The following is an 18,225-nucleotide window of genomic DNA, read 5'->3' as shown; positions in this document are numbered from 1 at the left end:
ACGTGGGTCTCCAGCGTGTTGGTGTGAATGACTCGGGAGCTGGGTGAGCCATTGGGAGAGCCAGATCCCTCTAAAGCCTGACGGATACACCAGTAGCTCGTTCTCCCCATTCAGCCATCGACTGCCCTCAGTGTGGGGTGAGCGGGTCTGTAACTGTGCCAGGGTGTGCCAGGTAAGCCTACTCTCAGGAACGGCTCCTATCTGATGGCAACTGTATGCAAGCCATGGCGGTGATTGCACCAACTTCACAAAGACCCCATGTTGGGACATGCCTGCCACAGAGAGCCTGGCAGCTGCCACTATCTGTGCGCCCAGATGGCAGGCAGTAGTTGCACAATGCGCACAATCCCAGCAGGCAGCCCATGGCAGGCGCAGCTTGGAAGGGCCAGGGGAGAGCTGGAGTGGGAGGAGCTGAGGAGGGAGTTCACACCTGATTGGGTCCAGCCAGACATTTAAGCCCCACCTCTGCACACCTCCCATTTCTCAGCAGCGCTAGGGTGACCAGACAGCAAATGTGAAAAATAGGGACAGTGGGTGGGGGGTAATAGGAGCCTAGATAAGAAAAAGACCCCAAAAGTGGGACTGTCTCTATAAAATTCAGACATCTGGTCACCCTAAGCAGTGCTTATTGGCCCAGTGCCCTATAGCCGGGGATCCTTCCCAGACTGGGTCTCTCAGGGTGTGACTAGGCCTCTCCAGCCTGAGCTGTGTCCCTGGGGCACCCCCAGTCCAGCTGTTACCATGGAGGGGCAGAGGAGTGTCCAGAGGTCTGCTTTCCACTCCTTCTCCCCCCATGTCTCGCTCACTGCCTGCCTCTGCCTGACACTGCTCCAAGGATGGCACAGCAGACCCAGCAGATCTGTAGCCAACATGTCCCCACAATTTCCCCAAGACTCCTATTCTGGCACCAATCTCCTTCCCATTCACCTACCCCCAGCTGCTGTTCCTGGCACTGAAGGGGTTAACACTGGGATATGCACTACATCAACTTGCCTGTCTTTACCCAGTCTTGGTACTGAATGGGTTAATGTTGTGATACGCACTAGCCCAGTCCCCTTCCTCCAGATATCGGCACTGAAAGGGTTAATATGAGGGTGGGCCCTAGTCCAGCTCAGCTCCCTTCCTCCCCCTAACCTGCCAGGGGGGTAGATGCCATGGTATTCACTGGACCAGACCAGATGCCAGTATCCTCATCCCACTGTTAAAGGAATTACTGTTTGGAGGGATCTACCCAAGCACAGCATGTCTCTCTGCCCGCTCCAGTCCTGGCACTTAAGAGACTAATGCAATGCTATACACTTGCCCAGGCTAGCCACCATCTCCAATCCTGGTGCTGACGGAGTTAATACTTTGAAATGAACTAGCCCAGCCTGGCCCTCTCCCCCTGCTCCAGTGATCAAGGGGTTAACCCAGTGGCAGGCCCTAGCCCTCCCTCAATCTAGTGCTGAAGGGGTTAACTCAGCGGTATGCCTCCTCTCATCTGGCGATAAAGGAGTTAACCCAGTGGCATGCCCTAGACCTTCCCCAATCTGGCAACGAAGGGGTTACCTGAGTGGCATGCACTAGCCCTCCCCTGGTCTGGCGCTGACGGGGTTAACTCAGTAGCATGCCCTAGCCTGGCCTTGCCCACATGGTAACAGACGGTCACAGTGATTTCACCTGTACTTTTCAGTGTCGACACTTAATCCATTCCCATAAATCACAGCGGCCACCTCGATTATTCCTTCATTATTTCCTTCTATTCAGCAACATGGTCCCTCGCTCAGCCCAGCCCGCACAGCACTGAGCCAGGCCTGGCGCATGGTGTTCTGCAGCTCCCGCCCCATCTCTGCCCCTGCCCAGCCTACCCTTCCCACAGCAACAGGGTCACCTTGAGCTGCCCCTTCCCCTGGGACTGGGCTAGATCCCCAGCTAGGCTGGCTCCCAGCCCTTTCATCTCTTGCACAAGGGAAGAGTCTCAGGCTTAGGGAACATTGCAGTCACGCCCATACAGGAAACAGCTATAGATGATCCTAGACAGGCTCCTCTAGATCCTAGAACCTGCTCCTTCTTGTTGCCATTAACACTTGGCAAAGGGTCACACTAGGTAAGAGCCTCTTGATTTCATGTCCACTCGATTCTCCCTCAACAAGGACCTAACCCACGCTAAGGCCTGATTTCTAAGGGATCCAGCATGGGAGAGATGGGCTAGCCCAGGAGAGACAGCAGAGAGCAGCTCTTAAGGACATAAATGAAGGCCTCAATGCCTTGTTGCACCTGGGACTGAGCCAGTTACTCAAGCCCACACAGTTGGGAGGAGGGTTGGAAAATTACTGATTATCCCATCAACATGGCAGATTCAGTCGGTGATTCAAATGACTTGGAGCTGTCATGTCCCATTCTGCAAGTAGTGGGAGTGGGAGGAGCTAGAAAAAGTCCAAGCCCCAGCTGAAATGTCACCCTCTCGAAATGTATCTGAACTGACATGGCTCCTCGGCATGATCGACTTTTGGTGCTAATTCAGACCTGATCTGGCCCTAATAGGCCAAGTGCTCTATGAATGGCTTACAAAAGACACTCAGGAATCAAGTGCAGTTGAGGATCTACAGCTTCAACTGACCACCTCCCACCATGTGAATGTTAGGTTGTTTCGGAGCCTACAACCATTTGGGCAGTTGCCGGCGGGGTGGAGTGCTACTCCACTTATACTGAGATGACTGGGAGCCCTTAGCATGTTTTTCCAGGTGACTTTCACTCTTCAAGAGCACGTATCCCCTGCTAGAGAGAGAGAGGGTGAAATCCTGGCCCCATCAAAGTCAGAAAGATTTGCCATGTTTCCTCGATTGTCTGGTATGGGCATGGGCAGGCAAATGGGTCCTAAACTATTTTCAGGGTCTTGATAATATCAAGTTTGTGACAGACCATGAGCCACCCACACCATTAATAAACAGCAACAGCTTAGTCAAGGTGTCCTTCGGTCCCAGAGATTTCTCATAGACTCATATACTCATAGACTTTAAGGTCAGAAGGGACCATTATGATCATCTAGTCTGACCTCCTGCACAATGCAGGCCACAGAATCTCACCCAACCACTTCAGTAACAACCCCCTAACCTATGTCTGAGTTATTGAAGTCCTCAAATTGTGGTTTGAAGACCTCAAGCTGCAGAAAATCCCCCAGCAAGTGATCCGTGCCCCACGCTGCAGAGGAAGGCATTTGGAGAAATTTAAACCTGTATGAATCATAGAATCATAGAAGATTAGGGTTGCAAGAGACTTCAGGAGGTCATCTAGTCCAATCTCCTGTTCAAAGCAACTAAATCATCTCAGCCAGGGATTTGTCAAGCCCAGCCTTAAAAACCTCTAAGAATGGAGATTCCACCATCTCCCTAGGTAACCCATTCCAGTGCTTCACCACCCTCCTAGTGAAATAGTGTTTCCTAATATCCAGCCTAGACCTTCCCCACTGCAACTTGAGACCATTGCTCCTTGTTCTGTCATCTGCCACCACTGAGAACAGCCTAGCTCCATCCTTTTTGGAACCCCCCTTCAGATAGTTGAAGACTGCTATCAAATCCCCCCTCATTCTTCTCTTCCGCAGACTAAACAAACCAAGTTCCCTCAGCCTCGCCTCATAAGTCATGTGCCCCAGCCCCCTGATCATTTTTGTTGCCCTTCGCTGGACTCTCTTCAAATTGTTCACATCCCTTCTGTAGTGGGAGGCCCAAAACAAGATCTAGATCTGGCTCTAGATCTCTCTGGACGCTATCCCTACCCTCCAGGGTATCTGCCTCTCCTCCCACTTCAGTGTCATCTGTGAACTTGCTGAGGGCGCAATTCATCCCACCATCCAGATCATTAATAAAGATGTCGAACAAAATCCTGAGTGATCCCATCTTTTCTTCAACTCTGGGTAACAGAGAAGCCCACGTAGTTACCACTTTGAGGGGCAGGTCAGCCATGGCAGAAATTAGACCTGATTAAACTAGCCCCTAGTGTTATACAACTAACTGTACTCATGGCTACCAGACATGGTTGGCTCAGTCACCAATGGGGATCCCACATCCAGCCTATGACTCCTCTGCAATGAGATGGGAACTCTCCAAAACTGCAGGTCTGATCTCCTATGGCCATCATGTTGTAGACCCACAGACCTTGCAGGACATGATGGAGAGGCTACATGTGAGACACCAGGGCCTCACAAAATGCCAGGCGTGATTCTCAGTACTGTGGCCCAGCACAGAGCAGGAAACAGTGAGGAAGGATGGCCCAGTGGTTAGAGCGCTAGCCTATCACTTGAGAGACCAGCTCTGAAGTCCCAGTTCTGCCACAGACTGTATGTGTGACCTTGGGCAAGTCACTTGTCCCTCAGTTCCCCCTCTGTACTATGGGGATAATACCCTGCTTTGCCAGGGGATGGATAGATTAAGGATTTGTGAGGTGCTCAGGTACTATGGCAAAGGAAGCCCTACAAGCCCCTAAGATAGTTTGACGTGAAAAGGAGGGTGGCACCATGTGACTCTTACCAAATGACCAGAGAGACACAACTCTAAGGAACTCTTAGCATGATGTGAGAAGTTTGGAGGAGCCTAGCATGAGAGCTGCGTAAAGACCAGGACTTACCTATCAGGGAGCCATTGACCTAGGGCCATAAAAATTGTATTTCTCATTGGATCACCAGGTCACAGAGTAATAGAAAGGCAACTTCTCTCCTTCTGGCATCCAAGAGTAATAACCCTGGCCAACAGGCCATTGTCTGCCCACTTTGAATGCCAAGCTTGGGGAATACAGTATTTTTTCAGGCATATTTATGCCAGCGCCCACCACCCAGCAGGGGATGGACTGGCCAAGAGAGGAGCACAGAGAATTCCACCCTAAACCCCCCACGCTAACACTGCTGAGTTACACCCCACCAGTCCCTGCAGTCAGCCCAGGGACTCATCAGAACAACTCTGCCCCAGCCCTAGACATAACCTCCATCCCACACGGCCCTGAGGAAATAGCTCCAAATCCAAGCACACTCAGGCCTTCTGTAACTGGAGGAGTGCAGCCCGACTCTTAAACCAGTTTTGGTTATCACCTGTCCTCACTGCACCCTGACACCCTACCTGGCTGAGACTGGTACTAAGTACTCAGTGCAGTAGACCAGGGCCATCCTCAGCTGCCCTGAAAGCCTGCTGATTGGCTGTGTGACCCTCAGAGAAAAGGCGCTTATCCCACAGCTGAAGATTGTTATGGTGACACATGCCCTCACCTTCCGGAACAGACTTTACACATTGGGATGTGAAGTCCAAGTGCATCCACTAGACAAACACAAGCTGAAGGCCAGCTGAGTGGATCCAGGCAGGGGCTGAAGCAGGTGACGTGGCTGGATCTCTACAGGCTGTTGTTAAGTATTTACTCTCGCTAAGGATGGTTTGTGCTAAAAAATGGTGGGTAAGATGTGTGTGCTGTGTCTTTGAATTGGTAGCAAGAAGCCAGGTGGGGTGGGGCCTGGGAAGATTGTAGCAGAAGTGACAGAGAAGCAGAGAGAGGGAGGAGATTCTGGGATAATGCTGGTTCCCTTATTCTAATAAAGCTCCTTGTTCAGTATTAGAAGAAAGTGACTCTGGGATTCTTTACCATTGGTACATAGCAAAGTATTAATCTGAGCCTTTCGGGTGGAGGCAGGGAGAGCATCTCTGGAGGTGGTGGGGGGCAGACACAGCCTTTATCTGAGGCCCTTGGGCAGGCATGGGGAAGTGTTTAAATGGTGGCATTCAGCGGGCTCGGCACAGGATCTGAGCCCCTCAGGTGAGTATGGGGCAGGATTTCAATGGTGATGATTGGCAGGGGGGACTGGGCACGGGATTTCTCTGAGTCCTTCCAGTGGGTGTTGTGTGTAGGTAACTAGGGAGCCAGCCTTAAACAGCGTGGCCATGGCAACCAGGAGCCCAACCGGCATGCGGTAATGAAATGCCACCTGCAGCTGGACCAGCAGCCCCCTCCTGGGCCAGGCACCTGCCAGCTCCATGGTGTGGGAACTGCTGCATCATGGCAACTGCGCTAGCAACCAGGAGGGGCCTACCAAGCCGTTTGGCAAGCAGCTGCTGGGAAGCCAACTGACCTCCTGGATGTGCCCCCCCTGCAGCTGCGCCCAGTGCTGCAGAAGAATGGCCCCTAGGGAAGGTGGTGCTGGCAGGACTAGAGAGCTCCCCTCTCTGCCCCATGCACAAGCAGCTGCCAGCGAGACTCTGCTCCCTCCAACGAGTCCCCAGCATGGACTCTCCTGCTTGGCCTTGGGCCTCTCAGCCTGCTATGGGGTGGGATGGCTCCGGAGAGGTGAGGGGTGAAGGGGGTGCTCTCACTAAGGTCAATGGTGGAGGAGGAAGAGGCTGTGCAGCCCACGGTAGGCCACTGGGAACCAGAGGCAGCTGTAGAGGGCATTCCTCGAGATCACGGGTGAGAGCATTTGGAGAGGGAGAGGAGAGCTCTGGTGACTGCGGGACAGGATCTGGGAGGGGATGTCACATGGCATAGCTCATACAGCCCTTGGAAGAGGGGAGGGGAGCAGTCCGTTACCACACACACCAGCATGGCTGGCTCCTTGGGGGCAGTTGCATTGAAGGCCAAGGACGAAAGGGGCCACGGAGAGGGGTGTTCTCCTGCCTAGGGCTGATCTCTACAGGGCAGGACAGCCTGGGGTAAGTGGGCCCTGCTGCCTGCACTGCACCTGCCCTGTGGATAGACAACAGCTGCCAGGTGCTTTTCACTCAGCATCCCCACTGCAAAGCTCTGAGCAAGGTAATAATCAACCGTCTGCTCTTCCAGCGGAGCAGAACTGGAGGATGGAAAGCTGCATGCAAGAGCACCACACAGCGGGGACTCAGGGTCACCAGCTGTGCCCTCCAGATCTCAGCTCTGAGCTCCTAGCAGGCATGGAGGCCAGCAAGGTGTGGGTTCACTTCTCAGGGGGTTCAACAAATGGCTGAGGCAAAACCAGGAGAGCAGCAGCTTTTATTTCAATGGCAAATACCTTTTCCTAAGCATACCGAGCTCTGGAGATTTCCCAGCTCCTGGGGGAAGGGTTTACACACTGGGGAGCAAGTGAGAGAGCATCAGGCTGCAGATGGGGTATATCCAGGTGTGTTTGGGCACAGCTGAGTGATACGTTGGACATGTGCACACACCACACACGCTTAGGGGCAGAGCGTGCAAGCATACCCGCAGACCTATGAACATACACGTGTGCACGGTGCTGCGGGCATCTGACAGCATCTGGCTGTGCAGGTGGCTATAGATCTCAGATGGGTACACGTGGCTGTGGCAGGACAGCTGGGCGAGCGTGCCTCTGGATGCGTGGCTGTGTGTGTGATGGGGCATGGCGGATGCAGGTGTTTGGTGCGAGCATCTCTGCGTCTGGTGCACTCAGGGCACTGACATCTGCAATGGAGCTGAGTCCTGCTTGCCAGCCAACAAGGGAGAGACTAAGGCTGCTCCTAAAGGCACTAGTGGCATGAGGTGCCTCCACTCTCCAAGGCAGAGGCTGCTCCACTCCAAGGCCATAACACCAAAAGTTGTGTTACTACCAGCTCTGTTTGCTTCCTGGGCTTTTTTTCCTCTCCAGAGAGAAGGAGCATTTTCACTCCCACTAAATTGTCACTGGGCTGTCAGTCACTACTGTGGAGTGTCAGTGCTGGGATGGGCTCGGCGCACTGCTGACGCCATTGGTGCCAGCAGACAGGTGGTATCATTGGCTGTGCTTTGCCTCCCCCACACCAGACGCTGCAGCAATGACTAACTCCATCTGCTTCTCCCCAGCCCCCTCCATGCTGTGGCCCCTCACTTCCATCCCCTCCCCTCTTCATAAGAGCCTGGGAACACCAAACCCCCATGTGTGGCTCCTGGACTGAAGTCTGGGGTGAGCTTCCTGCCACAGGTAGCTCTGGCCAGAGCCCAAACTTGCTTCACAGGGGAGGCTTCCCTGGTATCGCTTGGGGCAGGGTGGGGGGAGCCTTGTGTGCTGGATGCGGGGGTACACTGAGACCCATCCATCGACCTCAGCGGTGTTACACCAGGGATGAATTTGGGCCTTGGCTCTCAACTTCGCACATGGGACTCAAGAGTCAGCTGTCACCCTCTCAAGCTGCCTCCTTGTCTTAGCAGTGTTGGGCAACTCTCCACAAGGCCAGGCCGCAGTAGGGCAGCTTGTGGGACATCAACATCTGCTCAGTTCTGCAGCCAAACCTGGGCCCCCATCTCACAGGCAGTCCGAAGCTGTGGGTACAGAACAGGGCAAAGCTAGGTAAATCTCAGCCCCCACCATGTGTGCGCAGGACCATAGTTCAGCTGAGCGGAATATCCAGCTCCCATTGGCAACACCTGGGAGTTCCCCCTGAAGCACCCATGGGTGCAGCTGAATTCAATGGGAGGTGCTGGGGCTCAGCACTTCTGACAAACCAGCCTATAGGCAGCGAGTCAGTCACTCCAAGGCCGCTGCTGGAAATCTCTGATCTTACCTAAGCTTGGGTAAACCAAACTGATCCTGGCCTCTGGGTTACTCCAGCCTGATATTCACAGCAAATCCCTGATGTGGATCGGGCTGCTTTGTCCCATCTGCACCTCCATTGCATCCCATGGCCTCTGCAGCCTTGTCCAGACAGGCAGCAGACTGTCCTCATGCTGTGGAGTGCAAGAGAGACAGCAAGGTAGCCCAATGGCTCTAGGAACAGGGAACGGGACAGCACCTTTGCCTCCAGGCTTGCACGGCAGATCCAGCCCAGGCTGACACCATCACAAGTCAACACCAGTAGATGGTCACTTGGTGGCCAATGGGAGGGTTTCTGACTCCACATTACAGCTGGCCCCATATGGGTAGGTGCAGCAGAGAGACCGAGGATCAAATGGAGTGTGGGAAGTCTAGTCTACTCTCTAGAGGTTCTCATACTGTGCCAGTCACCTCATACCAGCTAGGTGGTATGCTGATGGGTGCTACAGGGGAAAGTGACCCTGCTGCTATCTGTGCGGGGCCGGGCCGGTCCTGTGTCCATCTAGCCCCGTTCCTCACCTCTGGTCTGGCAGCTCCATGCCGGGCTAAAGACCCCCATAGTGGCTGCTGAGCTGCGGTGAGGGGTTGGCCCTTCGACAGCAGTGTAAGACATTTTACCAACAGTCCCAGAGCAGCTGACATACGGGATGCAAGAGCTGGTGAGGGGATGGGGAGGGGAAGAGAGGCAAGAAGTGAGGGTGAAATAGGCTGAGAGGAGGGAAACACCCCGCTCTGGGTGGGGGGAGAAAGAAAAGGCTGGAGGCAGGAGGTGAAAGGAGCAGTCAGATAGAAAAGACATATAATGGGAGGCCGAACCCCTCTCTTCCATGCCAAACAAGCAAGGCCCTTTGCTACCAGAGCACAGAAGAAGCTCGCCCTGCTACTTCTCAAGCTGTGCCCATGCTGTGTGGTAGAAAGGGCTCCCCAAGGCAGCCTCATGTTCACCGCAAACTGATTGGAAAGCCAGCCTATGGGAAGTGTGTGTGGGGGTGGGGAGGAACAGTGTCTCTGCTCAGAGTCCAGGTGGCCAGGCCTGACAGCACAACTAGCAGCCCCAGGAGTGTGCACTTCTGCGGCTGGGCAGGAGGGCCCCACTCTCCTCACCCCTGTGCTCTGAAGCCAAGAACGGGCGCAGTGCGAGGCAACCCCTGCCAGTCAGCTTCTGCCTACCTGTGCCGGCTTCATGCAGAACAAAGGCATCTGCGCCGCATAGTAACAATTTACACTGCATGGGAAAAGCTACAGCCACCTTTAAAAATAGAAAGGGATGAGAATCCTTCCCCTTCACATGGGCCACTCCTCGCAGCTCCTCACAGAAAGGGAGAGGGGCACTCGTCTCCAGAGCAGCACTGCCCCCAGCTGGCACCTCAGCCACACTGCCTGAAGTACAAACAGCCATTCCAAATATGATCAATGTCCACTGGTATCTGCCTCCCCCAGCCCTGTGACTGTGCCAGGAAGCCTGGCTGAGGGGTGACTGGGCGGTGTTACACTCAGGAATCACTGCCACAAAAGGGAAACCAGGCATGATCCCCAGCGGGGTCACCCAGAGCTGAGGCCCTACTGCCAGTGAGTGTGGGGTCGCTGGGGGAAGAGGCTTAGGGGGAAAAGAGGTAGAATGGGGGTGGGCCAGGGGCAGAGCAGTGGGGGAGATTAAGAGGCAGGGCCAAGGGAGTTGTCCCAGGCCCCACAGCCACTAGGGATGGGCCTGCCCCTTGCAGTAGGCTCAGACCGTGGGGGGCCAGTTGGGGGATAGAGCTGGCTGCCAGAGCTGGTGCTGCCACGTATGCAACGTGCAACTGGCTAGGGCACCATGAAATTTGGGGCAATTTGGTGCTGCAAATTTCCTGGTGCCCTACGCAGCTACGTCTTCTGCGTATGCTAGGGACAGCCCTGCACGCAGGCCTTGCGACCCCACTCAGAGAGTCAAAATGGCCCCAGTGCATCCGCTCTTTCTGGCCACAGGGGGAAAGATGGAGGCAAAGGAAAGAAGCAAATGTTGCCACAGTCCTGTCTCCCTGTTGTAGCTTTTACTTCTGTTCCCTCCCCCACTCCTCATGGCAGTTATAATGGCAGGGGGTACACGGCTGCCTTCTGAAGCTGGGCCCATGCACCTTACATCTGCTCTCTCCCTGTGCAGCACACAAACTTTAAATGGCAAAGCCCACTCTGCATGGCAAGTGGGTGTTTGGTATGTGCCCCTACAGAGCAAGCAGCATATCTCACCCTTCAGCAAACATCCAACATAATTAGGCTTGGAAGGAGATGATTTTCAATCGGTCAATGTCAGTTGAGGTCACCATACACACACAAAGTGAGGAAAAAATATTTCCATCAATAATAATCAAAATGTATAGCTAGGCAAAGTAAGAAAAATGCTGCTTGAGAACTTGATTTAAGGATATTTACTTTGTATATTTTGACATGTGATGTTCATAATTTGTGTTTTAACAGTTATAAAACTTTTTGAATCTCAATATCGACTGTCATTATAATTGTGTTGCCCTCCCCTCCCATAATTTCCCATACCTGTGAAAATTTAAATGGATAAAAACAAAAAAAAGTGCTTAAACAAACATTGATATTATCTGACAAAATTATATTAAAATAATCAAATTCTGCTAAGCTTAAACATAAGAATGGAAAGGAGTGTAACACTTTATATTGCTACAAAGGCATTTAATCACGTATTAACAATATCAAGCATTCCAAAATCATGATTCAACGTCCACCCCACCAAAAAGAAGTCATGAGGTTGCTTTAAAAATCATGAGATTTAAAAAAAAAAAGAAGAAATGTTGGGATCTTTTTATTCCCCTTGTGGAGTTTTGAGCCCTAAGGGGTCATGTTTTCAAGCTTATCCCCGCACCAATGAGGGCCTGAAGTTTTTAAAACAAAAGCTGAGATCTCACATGACTCCAGGAGTTGGGGCTTCAAGAAAAAATACCAAGCAGTGCCAGTCTCACGATGAAATCATGAGAGCTGGCAACACCTTTTAAGATAAAAATGTATCTGGATTTTCCAGAAAATTGCTCTCAATAAGTTGAATGATGTTTACAATAGTTACAAACTTACATGATAAAAGCAATACTATTGCCTAGCTCTTCTATACTGCTTTTCATCCATAGACCTCAGAATTTTTATCATTCCCATTTTACAGATGGGGAAACTGGGACATGGAGAGGGATAAGTGACTTGCCCAAGGTCACCCAGCAGACCTAAAGCGGAACCGGGAATGGAACCCAGGTCTCAAGTTCCAGTCCAGTGCTCTAACCACTAGGAAACATGGCTTTCCAGTGATCTTTATCATAAAAATCATGCATATTAAACCACTTGCAACTAAAGGCACCAATTTTTAATACTGCATTTGGGAAGTCTGCCTCATTCAGCACAGAATGTGTGGCACAATCCAATGTACTTTAAAGACAGCAGTTTCCTATTTTCTTTTTTGTTTTGTTTTTTAGTAACATACATCGTAGGCAGTAAATTAATTTACCCCCTTCTTTAAATTAGATACAGTGATTAGGCTGTTTCAACTGTTCTTACCCTGTAGGTCATGGCACTGCTCAGATTGCTGCCTGGAAGGGGCACTCTACTATGGAAAAGGTTGGGACGTGCAATACTATTTCATACTATAATGCAGGGTCCCTGGAAATGCTCCCTCTCCTTCCCTCCATTTAACAGCACCCTCCATGCATATAGGCCAGTACTGAGGGCTTTAGCTCGGCAGTGATTTTCAACCTTTTCTCATTTGCAAACCCCTAAAACATTTCAGATGAAGTTGTGGATCCCTTTGGAAATCTTAGACAAAGACTGCGGACCCCCAGGGGTACATGGACCACAGGTTGAAAACCACTGGCCTACAGAAACAGCAGATCTCCCAAGTCTGTCCCCTAGTGGTGACAGGAAGGACTGCAGACAATCATCCCTTTAAGAATATACTCTAGAACTAGAGATGAAAAATAAATTGAAACTCAGCCACTTCTGGATATTTTTAATGAAAATGTAACAATCATAACATCTGAACAGTTGTAGAGAAGTGACAGCCAGAAGTGGCTCATTTAAAGCAAAGTTGCATAGCGTTCCTATAGTGCAGCATCTTGTCCAGTACAGAAAAACTAACCCAAAACCAGATACCAGTTGGACTTTCACCAGGAGATCCTATCTGTCCAAGACAAGTGTCTCAACTCACTGATCATCCAGTGAACAGCTGAGCTGGTCCCTACCTCTACGAGTGTACAATAAATTCAAATGAAGACAAGAAGATGATAAATCTGAGCCAACCCTTGCTGCAGGGACTCCACCGGGAGGTTGGATACACTGACTGAGAACTGTGTGAGGCTGCATACCCAAAGGGACTGGCCAGTGAGGGCCCAAATGGGATTGTAATATCGTTGGGCAATTCTCTTAGAGCTTCCTAAAAAGGAGAAGGCAAGAAGGAAGCTGAGGGAGGAATCTGGAGTGACTGCCTCATAGAGGCTTTGGGGGGTCACTCTCTTGAGACAGGCAAGAGAAGGCGGCAGCATCCAGGGTAAGGAGCAGAGGCAATGGTATGAAGAGGAAAGCACAACTGGGCTGTAGGCAGAGTGGTTAGGAGGAACAAAGGGAAAAGAAACAGCAGAACAAACAAGGGCTGGGCTGAATGGCCTGGGCTAGCCAGTCCCCACTAACAGCTTGTGCTTGGTGTGGAGAAAATCTTACATGCCAACGGTGTGTCCACACTAGGAAACAAGGGGGGGTATTACCACACAGTAACAGTTTAGCATGGAGAAAGTAGTCTGTAGTTTTAACACCTTTAGTGGTCAAGGTAAAAGCTAGGCAGAGCCTAAGGTTTCATCTGACCAACTAAAACTACAACTGCCTGCCCCACCTGGCTAAACTCCTTGTGCCCCCAAGACCTGAGACCAGTCACAAGCTATATAGTTAGGCACACAGCACGAGCCAGGCCAGCCTGGCTTCCCAGCAACATCATCATGCTCAGGCATGTCCAGGACAGGGAGCAAACCCTGAGTTGAGGCCTCTGCTCCCAGAGGTAGGCAGGCATGGAGGTAGATGGGAGTGGAGTTGTTCTGCTGCACTAGGAGTCAGGTGCAGTAGCACAGGCAGTGCACAGGCAGGGCAGGGTCTGCAGGTTCCCATGCTGGTGGGAGGTGGCAAGTGTCTGCTCTGAAGTGACGCTCACACTGGTACTGCGGTGCTGCATATGTCACTACAAAGTAAAGAGGCTTTGTAGCTGCCAACCTGGCAGCTCCAGCCTGGGCTCTTCTACACACCAAACCCTGTGCATCCCCAGTGTGATAGCTGACTGAAGCCCAGCAAGCTACCCTGCTGCAGATGGGCCAGGAGCCTCACCCAGCCTGCTCTAGCACTGGGACGGACTGGAGAGGCACCTTCTCTCTTTGGGACTCCTCCTTTATTGTATTTAAAATTCAAACAGTAGAAAAAAGGCAAAGTATCTAAATCAGCTCATTGCAAGAACAAGAGCAACAGGGACGCCCTGTAGCACATGGGAGCAGTTATCATCCAAGAGACACACACAGCATGCAGGGCAAAGGGGTGGGGGCAGCTGAGCTCTCCATTCAGAACCCACTGTATTCAGCATCACAGTATCCTGTAAAGAGAGGCTGCGCCGGGATGCCTCGCCTGGAACAGAAGAGACATAGGGATGTTACACGGAACCCAGGCATTCAGGCTTCCAGTCCTTAAAGGGGAAGGAGTTACTCTAAATCTTTTGGTGCCCTGATGAAGGTGATGTGCTGAAGTAAAGGGTTCATTTCTTCTCTCCCCGGCATACTGAAGTTTTGAGGTATCTGATGATATTTTAGGTCTCAGGAAAGTGAGAGTTAAGATCAGTTTTCACAGGCTAAGCAGGGTGAAGCCTGGTCTCTACTTGAAGGGAGACCCTCAAGAAAAATCCACATGCTACAAGAAGCAGTGCTGGCAACTCTGTAGGGAGTGTTCTGCCATTTAATCAGCACAGAACCAATGCTTCAGCATGGCACTAGGGGTGCTGTGCTGCTGCGCGGTGCCATCTACCAGAGTTGGCAAACTAAGGTCCTGACCACTCATGGGAATTAATGATGCCATGGCACTTTGCATAACTCCAGTGCCCTGGTGAAATCCCAGCTCCCAGTTATGGTCTGCCTCCCTAAATTCCCTAGCAGTTCCAAAGGGACTGCTCACTGCTGCATCACCCCAGAGGTGACTCAGTGATTTCCTGTGTCCAGCTGGAGTCTGGATGAAAGGAGCTAAGCCAGTCACCATTACCTGAGCAGCGTGCAGCGGAAATCTGCCAGTCGTATATATGCATCTTGCAGATCTCTCACCGTCTTATTGCTCCACAGTCTCTCAGCTATGGCCCCAGCTCTTGGCCTTGAGAAAATGAGATGCAAAGATATGTTACTCTATGCAGGAGGTCAGAGGGCTGCTAAAAGCAGGGACTCCCAAACACTCCTGCACTGAACTGTGAGATGAGACTTTTCCTACTGAGGCAGAAATTCAGGGATGTCAGCAGAAAAGCCGGACTAACCCACTGGGGAACGCAAAAGGCTCCAGTAGCAATCCCTGGGAGTGGAAAGGCACTACTAACACCCAGGTCGCTATACTTTGCTATACGTGGGGTCAGCACAGACATGATTTAACTGAACAAAAGCCTCTCCAAGGCCAGGAAAAATTGGAACAATGATGGAAGAGGCTGGGGAGCTGTGAGAAAAAGAATGTCAAATATGCCTTGAATATTATTAGTAACTATTAGTCCTTAAGACCTTAAAAGAGAAAAGCAACCATTCTATTCCATTCTCCATGGTAACCAGGACTGCAGCCACTACCCTTCTGTCTGTTCCAAATGTTAGTTCCTCCTACAGCAGAAGTGGGCAAGCTATGGCCTGCGGGCCACATCCGGCCCATGGGACCGTCCTGCCCAGCCCCTGAGCTCCCAGCCAGGGAGCCTAGTCCCTGGCCCCTCCCCTGCTGTACCCCTTCCCTGCAGCCACACAGCCACATGGGCCACCGCTCCCAGTAGGCTGCATGGGGAGCACAGCTGGCTCTGGCCAGGTGTTGCGGCTTCAAGCTCCTGCTGCTGGTAAGGAGGCGGGGAGCCGGGGAGTTGGGTAAGGGAGCGGGGCGTCCTGGGGGGCAGTCAGGGAGGAGGGGGCAGTTGGATGGGATGGAGGTTCTGGGAGGGCGGTCAGGGGATGGGGAACAGGGAGGGTTGGGAGTGGGAGTCCTGGGGGGCCTGTCAGGGGGAGGGAATGTGGATAGGGGTCGGGAGAGTAGTCAGGGGACAGGGAGCGGGAGGGATTAGATGGGGGTAGGATCCCAAGGGGCAGTTAGGGGCGGGGGGGGTCTCAGGAGGGGGTGGTCAGCGGATAAGGAGCAGAGGGCAGTTGGATAGGGGGTGGGAGTCCCAGGGGGTGGGAAGTGGGAGGGGGAAGATGGGTGAGGGGGACAGGATGTTTGGGGAGGCACAGCCTTCCCTGCCCAGTCCTCCATACAGTTGCCCAACCCCGATGTGGCCCTCGGGCCAAAATGTTTGCCCACCCCTGTCCTAAAGGAACTCAAGACAACAAGAGATTAACATCCACCTCCACAGTGCAAGACAGATGGGGTTAAGAAACCACAGACCCCCAGAAATAAGAAATAGGAAACAAACTCTGCAAGCTCTTGTTACTCAGACAAGTTCCTCTCATGACCTGCATGTGTACAGAGCATCTTGTGATGCTAGCTGCCTGCTATGAACACCCCATTTCTCTTGCCCATCAAATCCCGAAGGAACACCTTGCTTTCCTACAGCAGTGACCATTAGCCTGTTTCATCCTAGGAGTGAATTAAGTGCCAGAGACTTTTTTTTGGGGGGGGGGGAAGGGGGTGAGCAACTATAAATCAAATAAACTGTTCAAATAGTAGCTCACTCAGAAAACTAAAGGTTCCACAGGCCAAACTTCCCAATACTCCAAGAAATCCAAACCAACTAGCTTTCACCTCAAATTTGAAGCTGTACATTTGCTTGCTTTATGAATAAAATGCAACCTCTCTCCAGTCTTGTTCCTCCAAAATATTTTCTCTTGTATTGCAAGCCCTCAAGGATGTGAAATGCTGTATATATAATCAAAGAATGAATGGACTAGGTCCACTAAATTTAGCAGAACTATAACGGATTTTGTTGGTTTTCTTTCTCAATGATTGTTGCCCTCTAGAAGTGATATTAATTGTAACGAACAAGGAGGAAAAAGCTCATTGACAGATATAAGCACCTATACAGGGTACAGCTTTGAAATATTGAAAGAAATTGCTTAAAGGGGAGAAAAGTCCAGTTAACAGTAGGGATAAACAGAGAAATACAGTCCTTGAAATAAAGAACAAAAACCTCGGATAAAAAAATCTCTGATGAAAAAACACCATTTACTGGATATTGAGGGAAGCAGCGGGAAAACTGAGTGCTGAAATCTGAGAGTTTGTTTGGTCAGTATCCAATTGGCAATAAGAGCCACGCCCCCTCCAACACTCCCTGTCCCTGAAAAGGTGTAAAACTGAGGTCACCGTGAGGGTGGGGCTCAGTTTGCTGAACCTTCTCTCCAAAAAATGCTGCAGAAGTGAGATTCAATACCAGACACCTGACCAGCCCCTGGAATGGGCAGACTCTCCCTTTCCAGAGTTCCCAGCACAAAGGAGGGGTGAGATTTCATTTCAGAGATTGTATTTCTTTCTGTTCTTTAAATAAAAATCTGAAAGTTCCCTTGTTGAGTCACCACCCCCTTCTAGTGAGACCTCAAGGAACCCGATATTGGATATATAAAATTGTCCTAAGAGAACCTCAAATAATAACTTGAAGCAATTGCTTTTGATGTTTTAAACTAGTCCTTTGTGTACTAAACACTAGGACCACACTGCTAAGATTGCCTTAAAACAAGCACATCCTAACTCTTTGCAGAATTACTAGAAATAGGACAAATGTACTACAGATACTAAAGAACTGATAACTGACAATTATAAGCATAATAAGAAATATTGGTTATTTGTACTATTCTATGGCATAAACAGCATGTTGTATTCAGCACACGCTAGAACTTCTGACATCTAAACTTGACTATAGACTATTGATTATATACTTATGTGGTTCTGGCTGAATACATAAACTTGTTGATTGGTTAAGAACAACTCAGTGTCCTGATTAGAAAAGCACTGTCCCAAGGTAAAAGTAGATCTGAAAAGAAGGCAATGTGAATGAGTAAGCTAGTGCTCCCTGTACTCAATAAAAAGGCGTTCTCTGCATTGTTTTCCATTCCAATATTGGCTAGAGCATTTATTCAATTGGCAAATCTAGTTCGTTAGATTTCAGCTTTAAAATCTAACTGACACCTGAGCACATTAATAACATTGCCCCATTCATGCTTCCAAGTCACTGGGAAAGCAGAGTGTCATTTGCCTGCGGGATTAATGGTGTGGCTGCAGCTCAAGCCAGCACACCCAAACTAGCTTTAATCTATCTAGCTTAGGGTGCAGATTAGTGAAGCTGGGAGCATGAACTTCAGCACAGGCTGTACAAATCTTTCCACAACTGCCATGGCTTCGCTGTTACTGGCACCTGAGCTAAAGTAAAGCTAGCTTGGATATGTCTACAAGTGTGGCAATCACACCCTGTGGTTGCAGTGTAGACAGACCCTAGAAGGTGGGTGGTGGGAAAGAGGAGAAATAGGAGTCTCTTAGCAAACAGGATGTTA

At 50.8% G+C, this 18,225-nt stretch overlaps 1 protein-coding gene across 4 annotated transcripts in view; it reads right to left on the bottom strand.

Moving 5' to 3' along the window:
* Positions 1-12,485: 12,485 nt before the first annotated feature.
* The window catches only part of HEXA (hexosaminidase subunit alpha), a 38,088-nt gene continuing 32,348 nt past the window's right edge, over positions 12,486-18,225 (bottom strand). For 3 of the 4 annotated variants that reach the window (XM_050968298.1, XM_050968299.1, XM_050968300.1), the window contains 2 exons: positions 14,774-14,878; positions 12,486-14,149 (listed from right to left, as the gene is read on the bottom strand). In XM_050968298.1, coding sequence (XP_050824255.1) covers positions 14,086-14,149; positions 14,774-14,878 — 169 coding nt within the window. In that variant the 3' untranslated portion in view covers positions 12,486-14,085. Of the gene's footprint in view, positions 14,150-14,773; positions 14,879-18,225 lie in introns of those variants that run through there. The other variant, XR_007776349.1, reaches the window with a different exon arrangement.

The sequence above is a fragment of the Gopherus flavomarginatus genome, chromosome 9 (genome assembly GCF_025201925.1).
Source record: "Gopherus flavomarginatus isolate rGopFla2 chromosome 9, rGopFla2.mat.asm, whole genome shotgun sequence".
NCBI classification, from domain to species: Eukaryota; Metazoa; Chordata; order Testudines; family Testudinidae; genus Gopherus; species Gopherus flavomarginatus.
The sequence above is the reverse complement of the archived record's forward strand: the minus strand, read 5'-3'. Positions and strand labels throughout refer to the sequence as shown.